Source organism: Pelobates fuscus, chromosome 11 (assembly GCF_036172605.1).
Source record: "Pelobates fuscus isolate aPelFus1 chromosome 11, aPelFus1.pri, whole genome shotgun sequence".
Classification (NCBI taxonomy): domain Eukaryota; kingdom Metazoa; phylum Chordata; class Amphibia; order Anura; family Pelobatidae; genus Pelobates; species Pelobates fuscus.
In genome coordinates this window covers 113,787,401-113,807,283 of record NC_086327.1, presented here as the reverse complement: position 1 = coordinate 113,807,283, position 19,883 = coordinate 113,787,401, and the positions used below count along the sequence as shown (strand labels likewise).

Below are 19,883 nucleotides of genomic sequence, written 5' to 3'. Positions count from 1 at the left end.
CTCCTGGAGGCTGGGTGTTGGGGAAGCAGGGACTCCTTCCTGCTTCCCATGCTGCAATTAGCCAGGCCCCCGCCACACCACAAGCTCCACACCCGCCGCACGCTAAGCCCCGCCCCCACCGCACGCTAAGCCCCGCCTCCCGACTGCCTGGCTCCCCCTGCTCCCATGGGGCTCTGTGCGGTCGCAGAGCTCGCACATGGCCGGCCGGGATCACAGAAGCCTAATCACTGAATGGGGCTGTCAGCCCAGCCCCAGGTGCCGCGGCCCACCGGGAAATTTCCCGGTATCCCGGTGGGCCAGTCCGGTCCTGTTCAAGTACAATAAGCAATTCTCAGTTGGAAAATACCAGATCAGTGAGTGAAATAAAGCCTCATTTTATGATTATAAGATACAGATTATATAGTTTGAACCACAGTTTGAATACATTGCTGACTAATTCATTACGTCAAATTCTAGTTAGTTGCCCCACAGTGCAAGTAGAAAATAAAGATAAGTAGATACAATATGTAAATATCATGCGGTGACCAAATAGAGAATATTTATGCGGGTTATACATAAACTACTGAGTCTAAACAAAAATAAAATCATATATAAAACAATTTGTAAAAGTAAACAGGTGATATCTCTTTTAACTACAGCTGGGCCCACTGAGGCTCCCCACAAGCCTGTTGATGAAGTTGCTAATTAAACCATATCTGTGCAGCATTTATTAGGTCGGGTCCCTACTTTGAGAGAAATGGTTTGATGGAGGACACATAGCACACATGGTGTAGACCCCTCTGGCCAAACGTCATGGGCCAAACCAAAAAGGCTTATTTTTCCACGAAAATGTTAATCTGGGAGCCATGTTCCAGACAATGTCTAGTCCCATCATGAAAACCAATAGAGCCCTTGGAACAGCCCAACGATATCCAATACCGTGATGCTGTAGATGCCTTGTAACCAGGATCAATGACTGGCGCCAGAGAATGGTGGACCGACATAAGTCCGGGAATACAGTAAGTTTAGACTCCTCAAATCTCTAGTGAGTTTTTCCTGTAATTGCTGTAATAGGTATGTTACAACGAGTGTTCTTGTACCAACCCTTGTATTATGTCAAACCTTTAAGAGTGGTTTAACATAAACCTGGGATCTTTCTGATGCCCAGAGACCTCCAAGTCCGTGGTTGTAAAGTGATTATTGGGGAGAATGTAGGTCACTGGAGTAGCCCAGTTCTTTCAGCTAATCAATGCTTTACAGGTTGGACCCATTAACATCGGCCATAAAATCCTACCTTTTTTACAAGAAAGAAGTTGAATCTCTGCTTTTTTATTTGTTAGTAGAAACCCAAAGACAGCTACATTATTATTGTTATTATTATTATTGCCATTTATATAGCGCCAACAGATTCTGTAGCGCTTTACAATATTATAAGAGGGGGTGTTTTAACTATAAATAGGACAATTACAAAAAAACCTTTCAGGAACGATAGGTTGAAGAGGATCCTATATATGAGAATAGTTTTGTTTTTTGTTTAAAGACAATATCAAAATCCTTAGCAAACCCCTGTATCTTTACAATATACTAATCACAAAAATAAAGTTAGACATATTGCGTAACAAAAATGTGTTTATTTTTAATCCTCACTAGTGTAAACTACAAACATGTTGGCTTCTACATTTTAACATTCAAGTAATTTCACATTCTAATCTAGGCAACAAAGCAAACAGCAGATATATATTTTGATCCATAGACTTACTAGCAATTTCATTAATCTATAACACCCCTAAGGCAAACTTTGACCATTTCAGGCTTTTTTTTTTTTTTAAACTATATTTTTTTTTGCTAGTTTACAAAACTATTGGCAATGTTCATTAAAACTGTATATCACTGCAAAAAGCAGACACACTAAACTGGCAAATCAATTATGTAGCAAGATTCTAAGATATGAACTTCCGAATGATCAGAACCTTAGTTCGCCACAGACATGACTTTTCCTGCGATATCGTGCTGTGTCTATGCTTGTTAGATCAGCTTCACTTTTCACAGCACTGAAGCCAAGACCCTTGATCCTGCATTAAAGTCACGTATTGCACAGATAAAAACGTATGTTTGACTATTGTTGCACCGTCTTGAATGAGTTATTATTTCATGCACCAGAGCCCGTATTGTGGTGACATTTCCCTTGTTCTCTTTGCTGAGCCCTTCTGTCCCCTCTAAGCGCCCAGTTATCACCCTTGCTGCCATATTTCGTAGGTCACCGCTGTGTTAATTGGATGCTGCCTCACAAGAGGTGACTGAGGAAGTTTTGGAATGACCACAAATAAATCGAAAATCCAAATCATTTTACTGTCAATATTTTTACACATCTGTCGAAAAAAAATCCTTAAAATATATACATGAATATATAAAACAGCATATATATATATATATATATATATATATATATAATGAAGCAAAGCTCCTGCACTCCAACTCAATAACAATTTAATCCCCGGTGCCAAGTCAAATAGATACAGAAAAATCAAAAAAATACCAGCACTCTAGGTTTTCTTCTTCCAATTTATTGTATGGTTCCCAGAATGTCAACGTTTCAGCTCCCGGTCGGAGCTTTCATCAGGACACATGTCTCCGACCGGGAGCTGAAACGTTGACATTCTGGGAACCATACAATAAATTGGAAGAAGAAAACCTAGAGTGCCGGTATTTTTTTTTATTTATATATATATATATACACACACACACAAATATATGTATAATTATATGTATATTTTCATTTTATTGATATATATATACATATATACATACATAAATATTAAAACATAACACCAAGGCAAATAAAAGCTCTTACTCTAAACAAAAAAACCAAACAAAAATAAAATAAAATATATATATATATTTCTTTATTTTTAATTTATATTCACACCAGTGAGGTGAGTAAATCATTGTTTAATCTTTGTAAATCATAAGCTCTGTCCTTTGCCCCAGCCGTCACTATAGAGAAAACATACAGAGAAGAGGTTAAAGCAATGGTACTATTTTTCATCCTCATTTGCAACGTGTGCCCTGGCTGTGCCTTGACTGAACTGGCCATGTCATTTGCTAAACCTGTAATATAAATTTATAAGGAAAAATAGGATCACACAAAAAAAGTTAAAGCATTACAGGTGTTTTTTCTCAATTTTTCTGTAGCGGAATTTCCAGACAAGTGACGTTTTCAGCAAATTATGTGCATTTTTACACATGCAGGTGCTAATGTTACAAAACACCCATTCATAATGAAGTTACAGTACTGAGATATCAGTGAGAGCGGTTTTGTAGCCAACTTCCAACTCTAGGCACAAAACAAAAAGTCCGCCACTGCTTATTTGTGGTGTTGCCAATCAACAGGAATGACTGGCTACTGTTGTCTGGCTATATTTAGCAAGGTAAATAGGCGGGCAATTAAAGCAATCAAAGTTACTTTAAAAAAAAAAAACGAAATAGGAAAGGATAATGGGCTACATTGACCAGGTTGCTCTTTGTGATGTATGGTCATGAATACACATTATAGGATAATTACCCAATTTGTAACAAAAATATGTTTTAAGACTACATTTCCTCAAGCAAGGATTTGTTTATATAATTGGTAACTAGAGTGCATGAGCCAATCAGCTTTTCTACTTCATAAAGCAGTTTTCCTGTGGCTGGAAGTACAGTTTGGTGAGATTAGCACTGACACTCTAGTACTGAAGTGTCTTACGGCGAATTGATAAAGAATGATTATAGAGCGAGAGTTTTACCTCAAGAAGAAAAGTTTGCTCCCTACAGTAAAGAAAACATGTTGGGGGAAGGGTCTGGTCTCTCGTACACTGGGATGAGGTGACATTTCTCTCCTATATTATTGGGAGGGTTGCGGTCCTCCTACAACAAACAGAAGGTTCTGAATCTCTGCTACACTGGTTGGTGTTTAATCTCTTCAATACAGGCGTACGGTGCCTATTCAGAAGGAACAGGTCCAAATCCCTGTGTCCCTCTTTTATATCCTAATGTCCCTCTTTTCTAGGAGCTCCATATTGTTGGTGTGTCCGAGTGTATAACAGAGCTCCACAGCAACAATACTCCCAGTAATGTGTCTTTAAACTACAATAAATGTGTTTAGAAATCAGTCTGTGAAGAAAAAGATACATTTTTATATTCCTATATTACATTTTAGTTGCATAAATTGCTTTTACTAAGTCACCATAAATGTATCAGGACAGCCCCAGCCCTGGCCAAACCCCCGCTGTCACTCCTGGATTTTAAAGTGCACGTATCTGTCCATTTGAAATGTTAGAAGGCATGTACAGGCGAAAAAATAATTGAGAAGTAGATATTTGGGCTTTAAACTCCTTTGTCATGAGGTATTTCCATTATCTTATCAAACCATGTGTGTATGAGGGGAGTTTAACAATATACATATTAGCCTTGATTTTTCAAAATGGTTTCCAATTCGCCACAATAAATTATTGAGAAAATATAACCCTTAGCCCATTTCAAGAAGTTATGCTGAGCGGAACGGCAAGGTTCAAACAGAAAGTGAGTTCTAATTACAAACTAAAACGAAACAGTCACATTAAACATGTTTTATAAAAACAGATAAGAACATGTTATCTGTAATAGTCTTGGCTTGCGATATGATGTCATATCCAACATCTGAGGAACCTTTGGTAAGGCGTTGTAGATGTTGCCGCCTCATAAACTCGCACTTTCATTTCTGAGGCATTCCAGTATGCATACTTTAAAGTTACAACTAAACTCACGATGAGAATTCAATTTATTATTTACAAAGTAGCCGATAAAGTCTTGGCCTGGAGCAGACAGCTGGAGAGACCTGTCAACTTCAGTAACCACGTAAATAAAACATAAGGTTTGGCATCGTCAGAGCCGGGTGGATTTGTTATTTGAACAAATATCTAACCTTATATTTTATTCATAACTGACGAGGTCATAAAATTTCCACTAAGTATGTAAACACGGAATGTTATCATTGTGCATAGCTTGTTGACTTTCCATATTTCCCTTTTAGATTTATTTACCTACAACTTATAGAGGAAGAGGAAGATATTACCTGTGTATATCTGTTAATCCAAAAAAAGTGAATCATATTCATGTCAAAGATCATTACATCCTCGATCTATTTAACATAGCAATTAAAAATAATGTAAAAAACATGTGAGCAGCAAACACAATAGTATAATCCTAGTGAATAGAACTGATGTACAAGCAGAAGTGTATGAAAAATCAACAACATTTTTCTAGCAAATGAACTAGCAATGTGTGGCACCGTTTTGAAAAGTTTATATTTAAAGGGACACTACAGTCACCAAAACAACTGTAGCTTAATGAAGCAGTTTTGGTGTATAGACAATGCACCTGCAACCTCACTGCTCAATTCCCTGCCATTTAGGAGTTAAATCACTTTGTTTATGAACCCTAGTCACACCTCCCTGCATGTGACTTGCACAGCCTTGCACAGACTTGCACAACACTTCCTGTAAAGAGTCATCTAAAGTTTATCCTTTCTTTATTGCATGTTCTGTTTAATTTAGATTTTCTTATCCCCTGCTATGTTAATAGCTTGGTAGACTCTGCAAGAGCCTCCTGTATGTGATTAAAGTTCAATTTCCATTGCAAGAGATAAAATTGTTTAGGGTAAATTACATCTGATGGAAAGCGGGCTGTGTCAGTCAGAGCCAGGGGAGGTGTGGCAAGGGCAGCATAAACAGAAAAAAGTGATTTAACTGCTAAATGGCAGTGAATTGAGCAGTAAAACATGAGAGGCATGATCTATACAATAAAACGGCTTCATTAAGCTAAAGTTGTTTAGGTGACTATAGTGTTCCTTTAAAAAATCCCTCCCTTTATGCAAAGAGGCTTAATATTTCAACGATTCCTCATATTCATGAAAATCGTGTCGACGAGATAAGGCAGCTAAGAATCTAACAAGGACTCAAGAGTTTTTCTGAAATGAGATAGGAATTATGGGAAATGCAATTGTATCTGCATTAAATGCCTAAGCTGTGCCTTTACAGGTGGCAGTAGTGATATCAAACGTAAACTATACTAATGTTAATATATAACGATGTAGGGAATTCTTTAAGCAATAGGTTGCTAAATTCTGCCACATACATCTTTTGCATATAATCCTTTGTTACAGTAGCAAGTGAATATTTTCTTTCGTAGTTCACTCAGTGTGTCTACAGTTGTTGGTTTTTTTTTTCCAGTTTAATCTGCTTCTCAATACATTTCTTTACACTTTTCCCATCAAGTGTTGCTATGTTTCTTTTGGCCCTAGTTTTATCTCTCCTTTAACACTGCTCATTTGAGCATGTCAGCTCCGGACGCCAACACAAAAACTTCAGACTGAACTTCATCAAACCGCAAGCCCTTGTTTGAATTTCATGATGTCTCTGTTTGAATTAAGCTGAGATCACTTCACTTTTATAGAAAGATATGAAATAAAGACCCGCGGCTCCTTTGGACAGGCACTATAGCACGAAGGGAATTGCTAAGAAATGTAAAGGATTTATTCACTAAATCGCGAGTTGACAAACCACCAAATGTGCACCACAATATCCGAGAGGGAAATCATTTACAACTTATTTACAACAATCTGTTATTATTTTAAATTCTGATTTGTTTAAACTTCAATTTTGTAAGTTGAACTTCAATATCAATGTTGATAAACCACTGAAGGTTTACAGATGAGATCGTCACATGGTAATATAGACTGAGATGCTTCAAGTTCAAACTTCTTGGTTTCAAATAGGTAATGACATGACAGACAGACAGACAGATAGATAGCGAGGTATAGTTTTAATACTGCAAAAAGGAAAATAATCAAGACAAGTTTAACAACCCATACGAAGACATAATCTTTTTTTTTTTCACACATTGGTGGATGGTGTAAAACTGCCAATTGTCTACTTAGCAACAGGGTTCATTACATGTTACGTGATCTGAAAGGATGGGTAGGAAAAGGGGGCTTCTTTACAGGAGCAGACAAAAGAGAGTAACACAAAGGTGTCAATGGGATTTCACAATAAGCACCATTCTAGCAGTGTGCTCCCACTTCACAGGAGCAGGGTATATTTCTCACTATGGTGGAGCAGAAGTCGTTACTCCGATCAGCGGTGGCCTCCAATCATCACCTGGCAAAGAACCTCACACAGGAGAGTAGAGATCAGACGTTGCCTTCAAAGTATAACAACTTCTTAGATACAACGTAGATATAACCACTATAGGGGAATGGTGGTTTCAGGAGGAAATATGAGCAAGGAAAGACAGAATATGATGGCAGCTAAGATCTAATTAGCCTTCATTAGTCTTTAAGCATAAACCTTACACACAATTTACTTTCAGTACATCCCAGGCCATTATTACTTCCACTGGACAGCTATTCCATGTATCCACTACCTTTTATATAAAAGGTAGTGGATACATGGATTTTGTTACCCCCTTAGTCTTTTACGCTATCAACTTCAAATTGTGCTCCATATTCCACTATTTTCCATTACAAATGGTTCTTCCACTTAATGTAATCCCATGGAATGATTAATAAAAGGTATTACAGTCCACCAACCTGTTTCTGAAATGTGCAACTCTAATCTAGAATCATAATAAACAACGAGGACCCCATCTCATCACTGGATGAAAGGTAAGTAGTACGCAATCTCTTTTTTTTAACAAGGGAGGGGGGAAAAGCTACAGAAATTCTACAAAACACTCCAGTATTATAAATATTGGCACCAGTGTGTTCCTTTAAACTTATTTTAGGGATTCTAGGTTGGAATAGGCAAACTGGATCCACAACATTTTGATCACATATGGAGCTGTTCAGAAAAAAGTATAGTTAAAGGACCACTATAGGCACCCAGACCACTTCAGCTTAATGAAGTGGTCTGGGTGCCAGGTCCATCTAGGTTTAACCTTTTTTGCTGTAAACATAGCAGCTTCAGAGAAACTGCTATGTTTACCTATGGGTTAATCCAGCCTCTAGTGGCTGTTTCATTGACAGCCGCTAGAGGCGCTTCCGCGCTTCCGCGCTTCTCACTGTGATTTTCACAGTGAGAAGACGCCAGCGTCCATAGGAAAGCATTGAGAATGCTTTCCTATGGAGGGACTGAATGCGCGCGCGGCTCTTGCCGCGCATGCGCATTCAGCTGATGACATTAGAAGAGGGAGGAGAGACCCCAGCGCCGAGGGAGCCCGGCGCTGGAGAAAGGTGAGTGTTTAACCCCCTTCCTCTCCCCTTCAGCCCGGCGGGAGTGGGACCCTGAGGGTGGGGGCACTATAGTGGTCCTTTAAAACAGATAATTTGAATAAAATTCTGGGGTAGTTAACATGAGTATTTCATAAAGATTTTATGGTCGTGAAATAATGAATAGTAATATCATTGTGACATAGACCATTTAAAGTGCTCTAATACGATGACAACGATGACATTAATGGCCATCAATAGCACAAATGCTGGATTATCGCAAAGTGCATTAAAAACCTTCTACAATATGTATAAAATAGACAGTTATGCTTAGCGTAAATAGAAAGTATAGAGAGACAAGATCTCCAACATGATTCATGCGTTTATCATTGTAACTGCTCCCCAGGACATACATCAAATCGCGAAGAATCTCAGTACATTGCGGCTGGTAAAATACCATGAAAATAAACAAAAAAAAAAAATGCAATACAAATAAAAAACTTAAGATCAGCTCTTGATGAGCCTTCCAGCCACTTCAGGCAATGCCTAAATCCTGATAAGGATACTTGCATGCTGATCTCCCTCTTCCTCCCAAATCCGCTGATGCTTTATTTGTACACGGGTTGTAACCAGGATCACAGTGACAGTTTAAACAGTTGCACATGATAAGGATCTGAGATTTAATGTAAAACAGTAAGACCGATCCGCTGCTTCACACTTTCTTTTTCAAACCTAGAACCCAGTCTAACTATCACGGAACACGTGACAGTTCGTCTTTAAATGGGTATTCCAAACACCATGACCACTTCAGTGATTTGAAGTGGTCATGGTTCCTGGTGTCTAAATTATTATTACTATTATTTTATTATTTATATAGCGCCATCAGACTCCGTAGCGCTGTACAATGGTAAATGTGTCCATAATGCTGTACATACCGATTTTAACCACTTTGCAGCCGGAGGTGAAACGTCATTAGGGTGTCATCAGTTCCGGGCTTGTCAATTCTAACAAAACAGAATGTCAGTCTTTGGCTGAGAGTGGTCAGCTGACAATCTCCGCCGCGTATTTTGCAACTCTGCAGAAGCCAGAATTTCGTCACCAGACTGCCAGGGAGCCCATTGCTAAATGGTTTGCCCAATTACTGGGTACAAGGCCAGGGTACTCCTGGCACCATAACCGCTACTTGAGCTGCAGTTATGATGATTGGAATAACTATTTATGCAAACAAAAGCTTTCATTTTACAGCAGGATAGTTATATGGAGAACTGTATATATCTCAACATGTGGGAGAGGGTAAGTTCCGATGTGTATAACAGAAGCACATCCATCTGTGTTTATATTTAGTCTTGATGTGTCCAGGCCATGGGAGGGATTGATTGCTCAGGAGAATTGCATGAATGAGGGTAAACAAAATAGAGCGTAAGGCCTTCCATGTGTACACTTTATTTCACTACATTTACTGAGATTAGACTTCTGGACGCTCCTGGAATGTAAATGGCAGCAGCAGGCCTTGTTTTAGAACTACTGACAGTTTCTAAAATAATACAAAGAATGTACGAATTCAAGGAAATGGAAAATAGCTTAGTGATAATATTAGGAATCACTTATGTCATAATAAATTAATGATATTATTATTAGGAATTGAATTACTATTGAGACAAGCTTTCAATCTAAAAAAAAAAGTGTGTAGGGGGTTTATTCACTAAATACAGAATTGTAGTCAACTGAAAATCAAGTTGCCAAAGTAAAAAAAAACAAAAGAAAACCCCGCTGATTTGGAAATAAATCAACTCGGCTCTATTCACACACACCTTGGCTAATCCAGATTTTTCTGTATTCAATTTCATACAATTTGATCTTTAGTAATCCCGAGTGAAATCGCACATCCCAATCCATAAGGACCCTTGAATTAAGGTACCACCAGACAGGGTGCATCCCCAATCAAACCAACACCCAAGAAGAAGTCTGGGTACACAGAATCATGTCCCAATCAGACTTTATTCAGGAACACGGTAAAGCAACGTTTTGGCCCCATGGGCTCACTCTTACCTTAAGGGGTTACACCGTTTTTTAATGGTTTAACCCCAAAGGATGCCTACAGCAGCGATCCTCAGGTCCCCCAGGTGACATCCGGCTTTTAAATCTCAGTTTCAGAAAACGCAGAGTGCTGCCGGGCAGGGGCGCCGCTGGTTGGCTTAGAGTGGTCAGCTGGCGCTCTTAACCAATCAGTGACTCTCCATTCATAAAACTGGCTTGAAAAGAAACTTTTTCAAGACAGTTTTATGAATGGGGAGACACTGACTTGTCAAACTTCCACTTAACTAATAAAATAAATGATATGTAACAGCATCATATTTTGCTACAGCTATCCTATCCCTTTACTCAATACTTGATAAAACCAATGAACTAGAAAACTGAATGTAGTTTAACATGTTTCCAGTAACGTAATGTATCCTGTAAAGATGAGGAATACCTGCTAGTGGTATTCATATAAAAAAGAGAAATACGATGGGGTAAAGATTTTATGGTATGTGGGAGGGATTCAGTCAAAAACAGAAAAGTTTCCTTTTCAATATTCACATTATTATGTTTATTATTATATTTATATAGCACCAACAAATTCCGTAGCGCTTTACAATGAATCTATATACCTCCTTCTTATACTTTGTGTATAAAATATATGAGAGAGAGAGAGAGACACAGAGAGAGAGAGAGAGAGAGAGAGAGAGAGAGAGAGAGTTAATATCTTTCTACCTAGATTATGGTCTAATTTGGCGCCTACAATTTTTAGGGTCATAAAGAGGTTAAATACAGATTTAAACTGGGCTCAAGCACTTCAATAGCAATAACATCATAGCTAGCCCATTCCTTTAAAGCATTGTTTGCTCAGTTCTCATGAATCACCTTTCAGCACTGAAATGTCTAAAAGGCACAATAGACTTTGCCTCTTGAAAAAAAAAAAAAAGAAAAAAGTAAAAATTGTTCCAATACCATCTCTATGACTACAGAAGACAGAGTTATACAATTTACTTTGTGCCAAACAGACAGATCCTCAGGAATGTAGAGAGAAGGTGTGTCACTGCATGTACTGAATCAAAAATACGCTAGTAGCCATCTTTTTTTTATTTATTTATTGGGACATTGTAGCTTCAATGGTGGGCTTTTTATTTACTTAGTTCAAAAAGCCTTCAGCCTTTATAGATACATTGTATATAATGAATAGAAGACCACCGCTTGGACAGTCTAGTCTTACACAAGCCCATGAAAATTCACTTGATGTGACTTTTTGTCTACTGTGCTCAGTAAAGACTACTTGATTGATTTTTTTTTTATCTGACAGCTCATTCATAAAGTTTGTTGAATGGTCTTCAGAAGTTGAAAGGTACTTTGGGAGCGTATTCATCTACATTTAAAGCCAGCATTTGTCCAGAGCCCATTACCCAGTTGGTGGACAGAGTTACGTTCACTTGGTAATTTGAGATTCTCAAAAATAGCTTCATTTAGGAAGGAAAAATGGTAGAGAAACATTGACATCTAATTAACAAAGATGAAAGCCAGAAGAAACAAATCAAATGGTAATTTTAAAGACGGACATTGAGACTGGCATTACTGGGGAAAAATACAAGAGATGGGGGAGAATATGATAAATTTGCATCAAAAAGGCTAAGAGATAGAATGATTATATGGCCCTTGACGATGTATGGACAAAGGTAGAACCCAACAAAAGTGAGAACAGTTAATAACCTCTTCTATCTTATTATCAAACGTCTTGGTGCATTAGGCTGGAAGATGGAATAAAATCTGGTACTGTACTGTCACTGCCCCTGAGGCAAGAAGGAAAATCAATAAACTTTGAGACAGACCGGAGTTTTGGAGAGATCCAGAAGGTACAGTTGGACTTGACATTATTAAAGGCAACAGCTATTGTAAAAAGCATCTAATCCTTTAACGACAGGAGAAGTTATCCTACATGGAACAGAGCCGTGGCAAATAAAGTGTTTACAAATGTGCCCTACTGACATTATTGCTGGTTATCTAGAAGGGATGAAATCAAGATGGATGAAGAATATATAACTATCTGGTGATAAAGAAAAACAAATAACTTTTTTTTTTTTAATTATCAAAGCTTTATAAATTAAAAGGCCAATAAAAATCTGAGCCCATTGCTGTCATACGGTCGATATTTTATTAAAACAAAATGTTCTAGGAAAAAGGATACTCTCAACTGACACGTGACAATGGTCTGAGTGACTGGTGATTTATCATCCCAAATGACATGTACATTCTTGTAATAATTTGTTATGACTATTATGTAAACATGATGATCTGATGAAGTAATGAATCATGTCCTATGGCTACAGTTTCCGGTCAGAGCATGTCCTTAGGCATGAATGGGCAGGAAAGACTGAACAAAGAAACATATATTGTTTTTTTGTTTTTTTAATAAAGATATAATATACATATAAACCGAGAAAAAAAAAATATTTCTCTCCATCTCAAAAAAGCCAAGAATACCGCGTTAGCTGAGATTTTGGCTTGCAGTGTCAATAGCTGATATTTTCAAGCCATCATTTCTACTGGAGTTGTTCCGCATGATTAGAAAATTGTGGAATTCATGTCACTTTATAAAACTGCCTGAAATGAATAGAAAAGTATTTTTTTTTTTTACCAATGAGTCTTACATCTGAAGTGAGGAAACTGATTCCACAGCTGTAGAGAACGAGTGTTCCATTTCTAAAACTTAGACAGTTAGAAGATTCAAAACATAACTGATTTAGGAAAATCCATTAAAAAACAAAACTTACTAAAACTTCTGCTTTACGATGGAGACAGTGAGGTCTCTAACAATTGCACCAGTTGTAGAGGGACATCAGGATTGGCAAAAGGGACATCAGGATTGGCAAAGGTTTGGACGACAGAGAAATGTGGTGATGTTCAGCTATAAATGATTAATTTCTCCTCTCGGATTGATGTTGGAAGCTGTCCTTTTAATTTAATAATTAGAAACTCCAAATTGTATCAAATTAAATGTTAATCACAAAATTGAGGCAAAATTGTTGATTTTCTCAAACTCAGCTCTAGAGATAACTCAGCTTTTTTAGCCTCAATTTTGTGAATTTAATCTTATTATTATAATTATAATATTATTTAATAAAATACAGAGTTTATTGAAAAGACCTGAAAGTATGTCTCGTTTGTAGCAGACACAAATATTTGCATCAGAGCAAAGGTAGATGTTCCTTTTTTACGCAAAATAAAAAACGGAGAATTTTACAGGAAATGTGGTAGATACATGGAATAACCATTCAGCAGTGGTGGCAGAAATCAATTCAATGAAAGAATTCAGAAAAGCTTGGGAGAGAAACGCAGGTATCTTGTTCAAGAGACATAATCAAAGCTGAATGATTTTCCAGGAAACAGGCAACCAGAAAGACTAATTGGGGTTTTACTAGCCAACCAAAATTCTATGTGTCTAGATACCTACAGCCAGGTTCACAACAAAAAAATATGTATGCAGCTGCAGTATGGTCTAATACTCTAGTTCCATCTGCATTGAAAATGAGTATACACACATGAGTGACCACGTCACCCTTATTTGTTTGTAAAATGTACAATGTGTATTCAGCAAGAGTGCCATAATTAAAGGAAACATTGTAATCATCTTTGCCTTAAGAAAATAAGAGTTTTATCATCTCAGAGCAATTATACCTTTGACATTTTTAGATTATTTTAATGTCTATTGACAAAATATTAGAACAGAACCCATAGATCACGGTTCTGTCCATTTTGTCATGGCATGGAATCAAATGTTTACATACTAATTGTCATGAATTTCTGAAAACAGGAAGATTCAAAGAATAATTCAAAATACTTATCGGTAATCTACCAAAGTTTAAATATTCAACAATAAATGCACAGTAATAATGTTCTAGAGGTGATACATTTGACCTACAGTTAAAACAGCCAAGATCAAAAATGTTACGGGTCAGTTCCAACGAGACATTAAGTATGAAACCAGAGGAAGAGATTCCTGTAAAACCTGGGAAACGCTTTGAGTTACCAGTAAATGGGTGGTTGAGGGTGGTTGGAGAGGGTGGGGGTAGGCTGCTTCGTGATTAAATAGAGAATATGAAAGGCAAAGATTACAGAGGGACATTTCACCGTAGAAAAGAAGCAGTTCAATGGGATGTGGGATAATTGAAATAAGATGACAGGATTAGGGAACGTATGTTGGATTTCCACTAAGAGTTACTCAAGCTCAAGACTCGAGCGAGGAAATGATAGGTTTAAAAAAATGTGCTCTGGCCACAAAAAAAGAAGCGATTTAAGTATAAAGAGAACTTTTGTCCAGCTTTTAAGTTCTTCTAATTCTAAAGAACATTGTGTGACTTTCACAAGTGTATTTAATTTTCCTTGCAACAAAAAATAGTATAGCTTAAATTATGGTGGTGTTGATGGTTGTGAAGATTCCATTTGGGGTTTACTCGCTAAATGGGGAATTCTGCATACTGACACAATAACTGCGATTACAGGCTACAACAGCAGTGCTAGAAAAATTAGATTCATTGCAGAATTGTACCAATGGGGCTATGATATTATTATTATTATTATTATTATTTTATTATCTATATAGCGCCATCAAATGCCGTAGCACTGTACAACGGGATATAATGGCACTATATAAATAATTGTAATTGAAAAATGTGTAATTCCTACATCAATTCTCTAACAACACCTAGCTTTGTGAACCAACTCCAAGCTTTCTTTTTCTATATTTTATTGCAGCCTTGTTTTGTTTATACTTTATTTTCAACAAAATGTTCGTGCACGTACAATAAATATTAATTACTCTAGCGACAGTATATCCATGTACCTTCACAATAAATATATAATCTGCCAGAAATGTAATACAATAGCATGTAATATGCGGCCTTAAATCTGAAGTGTAACATAACAGTCTAACACATTATTACCCCCAAAGAATGGAACACGTTCTGCACTCTTTATCTTCGGTTCTTGTCTGTCAAACTTCTTATGTTAGAGGTATTTGTCTGGCTTGTTCTAAATATAAGTTGGCGATATATAAATAATTGTTATAAATGTTTATAAATGGTTAGTATCAGAGGAGGTTTAGAAAAAAAAGCATAGATATCTGAACAATTTAAAATATAGAGATGAGGGCTGAGACAGAGGGGAAAAAAAGAAGCAGGCTTTTTGCAGTAAGTAGAGAATTCTAGGAATTTTAACAGAGTATTCATGAACTGTTGACTCCCACCTCTACGGCTTAATCTGTTCATATACCATGTTTTCACCTTCAACTGCTTTCTTCCGCCCTCCATATATCACCTATCTGATAGACATGTGTGCCCCAGGTTCTGTAAACCTGCTCACATTCTGCACCTCGTCACTACAGAACCACACTTTGTTTATAAAACTGGCCACTTTTGGAAGTGTATACAATTGTGCTGAAGAAGGTCTAAACCCTAACACAAGACATAACAGACACAAAGCCATGGTTGAACAACTTGTAGTTTTTATTTGCTGTTAGACAACAAAGACTCTGGCTGTCTAAAGATAATGTAAATTGTAGCCCGACAGCTGTAAAGTTACAATGATCCCAATCTTGTTACAGTCCAGCATACTAGGGCTGCGTTATCTGTCTAATCCCACTGGTTACAGGATGAAATTAATTTCAGGCGTTCAGTAAACCTTTAGGTCAAAAAAAGTCCAACTCGTTTCTTGAGTAGAGAGCCTTAATCCCAGACTCTTTGGTTTTTAAGTATTCTCTAATTAACACGTAATCAAACTATTAACTTTAGATGATATGATGGCTCAGTAATTAGTGCTTCCCCAGCAAGTATGTGTTCAAACCTTAGTGCTTCTGTTTTTTTTTGTCTGGCAGGGCCAACTGAGCTGCTAATGCTTCAGAGGTAAATGAAATAGATACAGCCGAGTCTGGAAATAATAACGTATTTATTTACCCTAGGACAGGGTACAAAATATCCACTCGCCGCCAGAGTAGAAATCCATCCCTGGAGGTTATACTATGCCTTTCAGGGGCAAGTAACTTCTAAGGCCAGGCGAGTAGCATCGGACTACAAATTATAAGCCCTACCCTAGGGCACCTTAGGGCACACTTAACACAAGTTGAAGGTAAAAGTATCTAATTCAAAGTATTTCTATTCTGTATCTCAGAGAGGTGTAACACTTTATGAATGACCTTAAGATCCAACGGTTCCTTTGATCCTCAACGAAAACACACGAAATATGTATGGATGACAATCCATCGTACAGCGCTATGGAATTTTGCTGGCGCTATATAAATATTAAAATAATAACATCACTATCAAATGGGCATAAATGGTATCTACATGCTGCGCTGAAAAAAAAATAAAAAATCATTACGTCTATGGAATGATATATTGAGACATCATGTTCTGTTTTTTTTTTAAATGTATATTAAACATGTAGCACTTCACATCACAAGGGGTACATCCAGTGCACATACAGTGTTGTGGATTTCTACATGTACGCATATTTTTCAAACCTCTCAAAGACATATTTGTAAAATATATGGCATAAATAAACATAATATTAAAAATCCTACGAAGATATAATTCAGCTTTAAAATATATATTTGGCTAAATACTGTCTGCTGAATTAAAACCACAACAACCGGTAAGTGCCCAGTTGCCATATCCACAAATCACGCTGATGACCCACCATTCTTACTGAGCCTGTGCACATTATATATTAAGGGGTGCTGCATGGTCACTTGTGAGATGGCTGTATATCAACAGCATTCTGGTAAAAGGAAGGTCAATAAATGAAATATGGGATAACTTCTTAACTATACATTTGCTTTCAAATTCTGTAACGTAATGTAAAGGTGAAATTCTATTCCGCACATTGTGAAATTAAGCCATGACGGTTTATAACGGCAGGTGCACTTCAAGACAATGTAGCAACAGCAGGACAGATCGGAGCTTAGGTCTTCATCCAAATCCTGCCCTACTCCTATAGTGACTTTCAGCCTAGATTTATATGGACTGCAGCGGAAGCTAACAATATGGATTGTTTTGTCTTTATGTCAGACAGTGTTAGGAATTCAAAGTCATTGCAAAGAAATGACCACATCTGCGTCTCGATTATTGAAGGCAGCTCGATGACCCAAGAGATTGTCAACCCCCACGATTCCCATGGAAATGCGTCTAGCTTAGAAGGAAACTGTGCTTTCCCTGCACAGAGAACAAGGTTACATACTTTGTAACAGACTATTTATTTAGGTGCACAGCCCTCTCGTCTGCGGCAAGAGAGACTAAACTAATACACGCTTATGGAAAATTTAGGTGAGTAGATTTCTATTAGTATAACTATGTTAGTAAATCTAAATTAAAGCCAGTCATCTCTAGAGCAGTGGTTCCCCGAGATGTTCTGTACACTGCTCACATGTTCTTGAACTACAAATCCCAGAATTCCTTTCCAGTTGCAGGCTTGCAGAGCATTATAATAGCTGTAGACCGAAAGCCGCTGCAGTTCAAAACTCCTTCAAGATAAATGTTTAAACAAGCATGGTGATGGTATACCCGTCGGTATTGTCTACCTGTAAGAAGCTAGCCTAGTTTACATTCGGAAAATCAATAGACGTTATTCACCATGCAGATAAAATATATATTGCGGATAATAAAGTTGCGGCACTTTTATAAAACCAGCTGTCATCAGCGGAAGGAGTTTGTAACATGCCATTAAATTTCCAATATTATTATGTATTTAAAAATATTATGGCACTACAGCATATTGTAGTGGTTATGGTGCAAATAGTCTTCAAGCATCGTCCAGACAAGCAGGCAAAGGGATGGGGCTGCAGGAGAGCCCCAGTTTTTGACAACACACTGGGAAACCACTTGACATAAACCAGGGCAATAGAATAACAGAACCATAACTAGTGCACTGAGCTGTAGTGGTCATGGTGCTGATAATTCTCTTTAAAGAAATCTGCAACTATTTTCTTGTCGAATCCGTGTTTCATTTTAGTAAGGCTAATAAGAGCAGTTTAAAGCTCATTTCGAGGTGTGTTGTATCCCCCTGGGAATAGGCTCAGAAAAAAGAATGCTGCCAACGGCCAGTTTGGAACTATTCATGTTAAAATTCCTCCCAGGAGAACAATCGAGAACAAACATTGAATTACAGAAACAATGCCACCCCACTGTCCAATTATCTTTCTACGAAGAGCTCGAAGGACAGAGCTGTTATAAAGGCTTATAACGGGGAAAACGTTTTTTTTTTTGTTTTTTAAGCAATCACTTCTTCGAGAATCAATTTTTTTCCAGCGTCGGGTTTTAACTGCTTTTGCTGTACACAAAAATGGGTATTTATAGATGAATAACAGTTAGCCTTGTTACACAAAGGCTCTTAGTGATAACCGCATTACAACAATTACGTTGAAAAGAATATGAAATCATGAACCAACTTGTACGAAAAGTCTATAAAACACTCAAAACTATGAGAATTCTTTTGAACTGCGAAAGAGAGTTAGTTAAAATGAACAGTCTAAGGACACTTCAGTTCCTTGTCTCGTACCAACAGTTCCTGCTACAATGTATAGTGCAGGGAGGCCACTGTAGTACCGGCAATACTTGATGCCAAGCTAGTTTCTTATCAGTTTCAGCAGCATAGGAAATGTTGCTCACATGCATGTGTACTGCCAAGGGTAGCCATCCCTGAGCTGAAAAATCACTGTGCAGTAATAATGCCAATTTGAATAAAGTCATAATCCAATTCCTGTTAAAGGAATGGACCAGCCTTGATCATCCAGATGTAATTGGCTTTAATTTGCCTGAATCCCCCTTTAATCAGTTCTGGGTCTTGCAGTGTACCAACAGCTGAACTAACTAACACCCGTAACCTCTATTTGATGTACAGTTTGGGTGATTGAATAACTCGAATTAAAGCCTATCTGCATCTGACCATTTTATCTGCCCCATACAATGCTGCTGTTGCAGTTCTGCAAGTGAATCAAGAGAAGGCTATTCAGAACATTTCTCTGTTTAAAAGGTATAGACATATTTAATGATAATATATTCCACTTACCCCTAGAAGTCCCTATAAGTCATTTTGGTTCCAGAGCATTTGCCAAGAATAAATGAAGGTAATTCTAGGAAGCTAAGCAATCACTCACAGCTTACTTAACAAAAAAAAAAAAATCACAAGCCTTTAATGTCTAGCCATTAAAGGATTATTCACATATTAATAATATGAAAGATGATTAAAAACCAAATCAATCAGTTTAAAGAATAAGCAACAGAGAGAACACAGGCTGTTCTCGATAATTAGGTATAGACAATACTGTTCTATCTAAATAGCACTACAACTAATTACAACAAATTTCAAAAGAACATGACTTACCTTCCACACACATTTCCACTTCTTCCAGGTTCCTCAAGGTTATTCTCATCAAACTGGAATTCAGCATAAGCTCATTGCGGTGGGAGGGCCACATAGAGCGTGGAGCTGGGTTTACAAAGAAAATCCGTGTATCTCCGGTAGACACTTGATTATCACAGATGGTTGGGTCTCCAAAGCCTCCTACCATTACCTTGTTTCCTCCATCCAGCAAGATCTCATTGGTCACAATTTCACGTCCTTTGAGATATCGCCACACTCTAACCTGAAGAGGAACGTG

The 19,883-nt window shown here is 37.5% G+C and overlaps 1 protein-coding gene across 9 annotated transcripts in view; it reads right to left on the bottom strand.

Annotated features, from left to right (window-relative positions):
* Nucleotides 1–19,883, bottom strand: part of AGRN (agrin) — a 379,838-nt gene that overhangs the window by 343,848 nt on the left and 16,107 nt on the right. For all 9 annotated transcript variants that reach the window (XM_063436014.1, XM_063436017.1, XM_063436016.1 and 6 more), the window contains exon 2: nt 19,607–19,868. In XM_063436014.1, the coding sequence (XP_063292084.1) occupies nt 19,607–19,868 (262 nt within the window). The remainder of the gene's footprint in view (nt 1–19,606; nt 19,869–19,883) is intronic.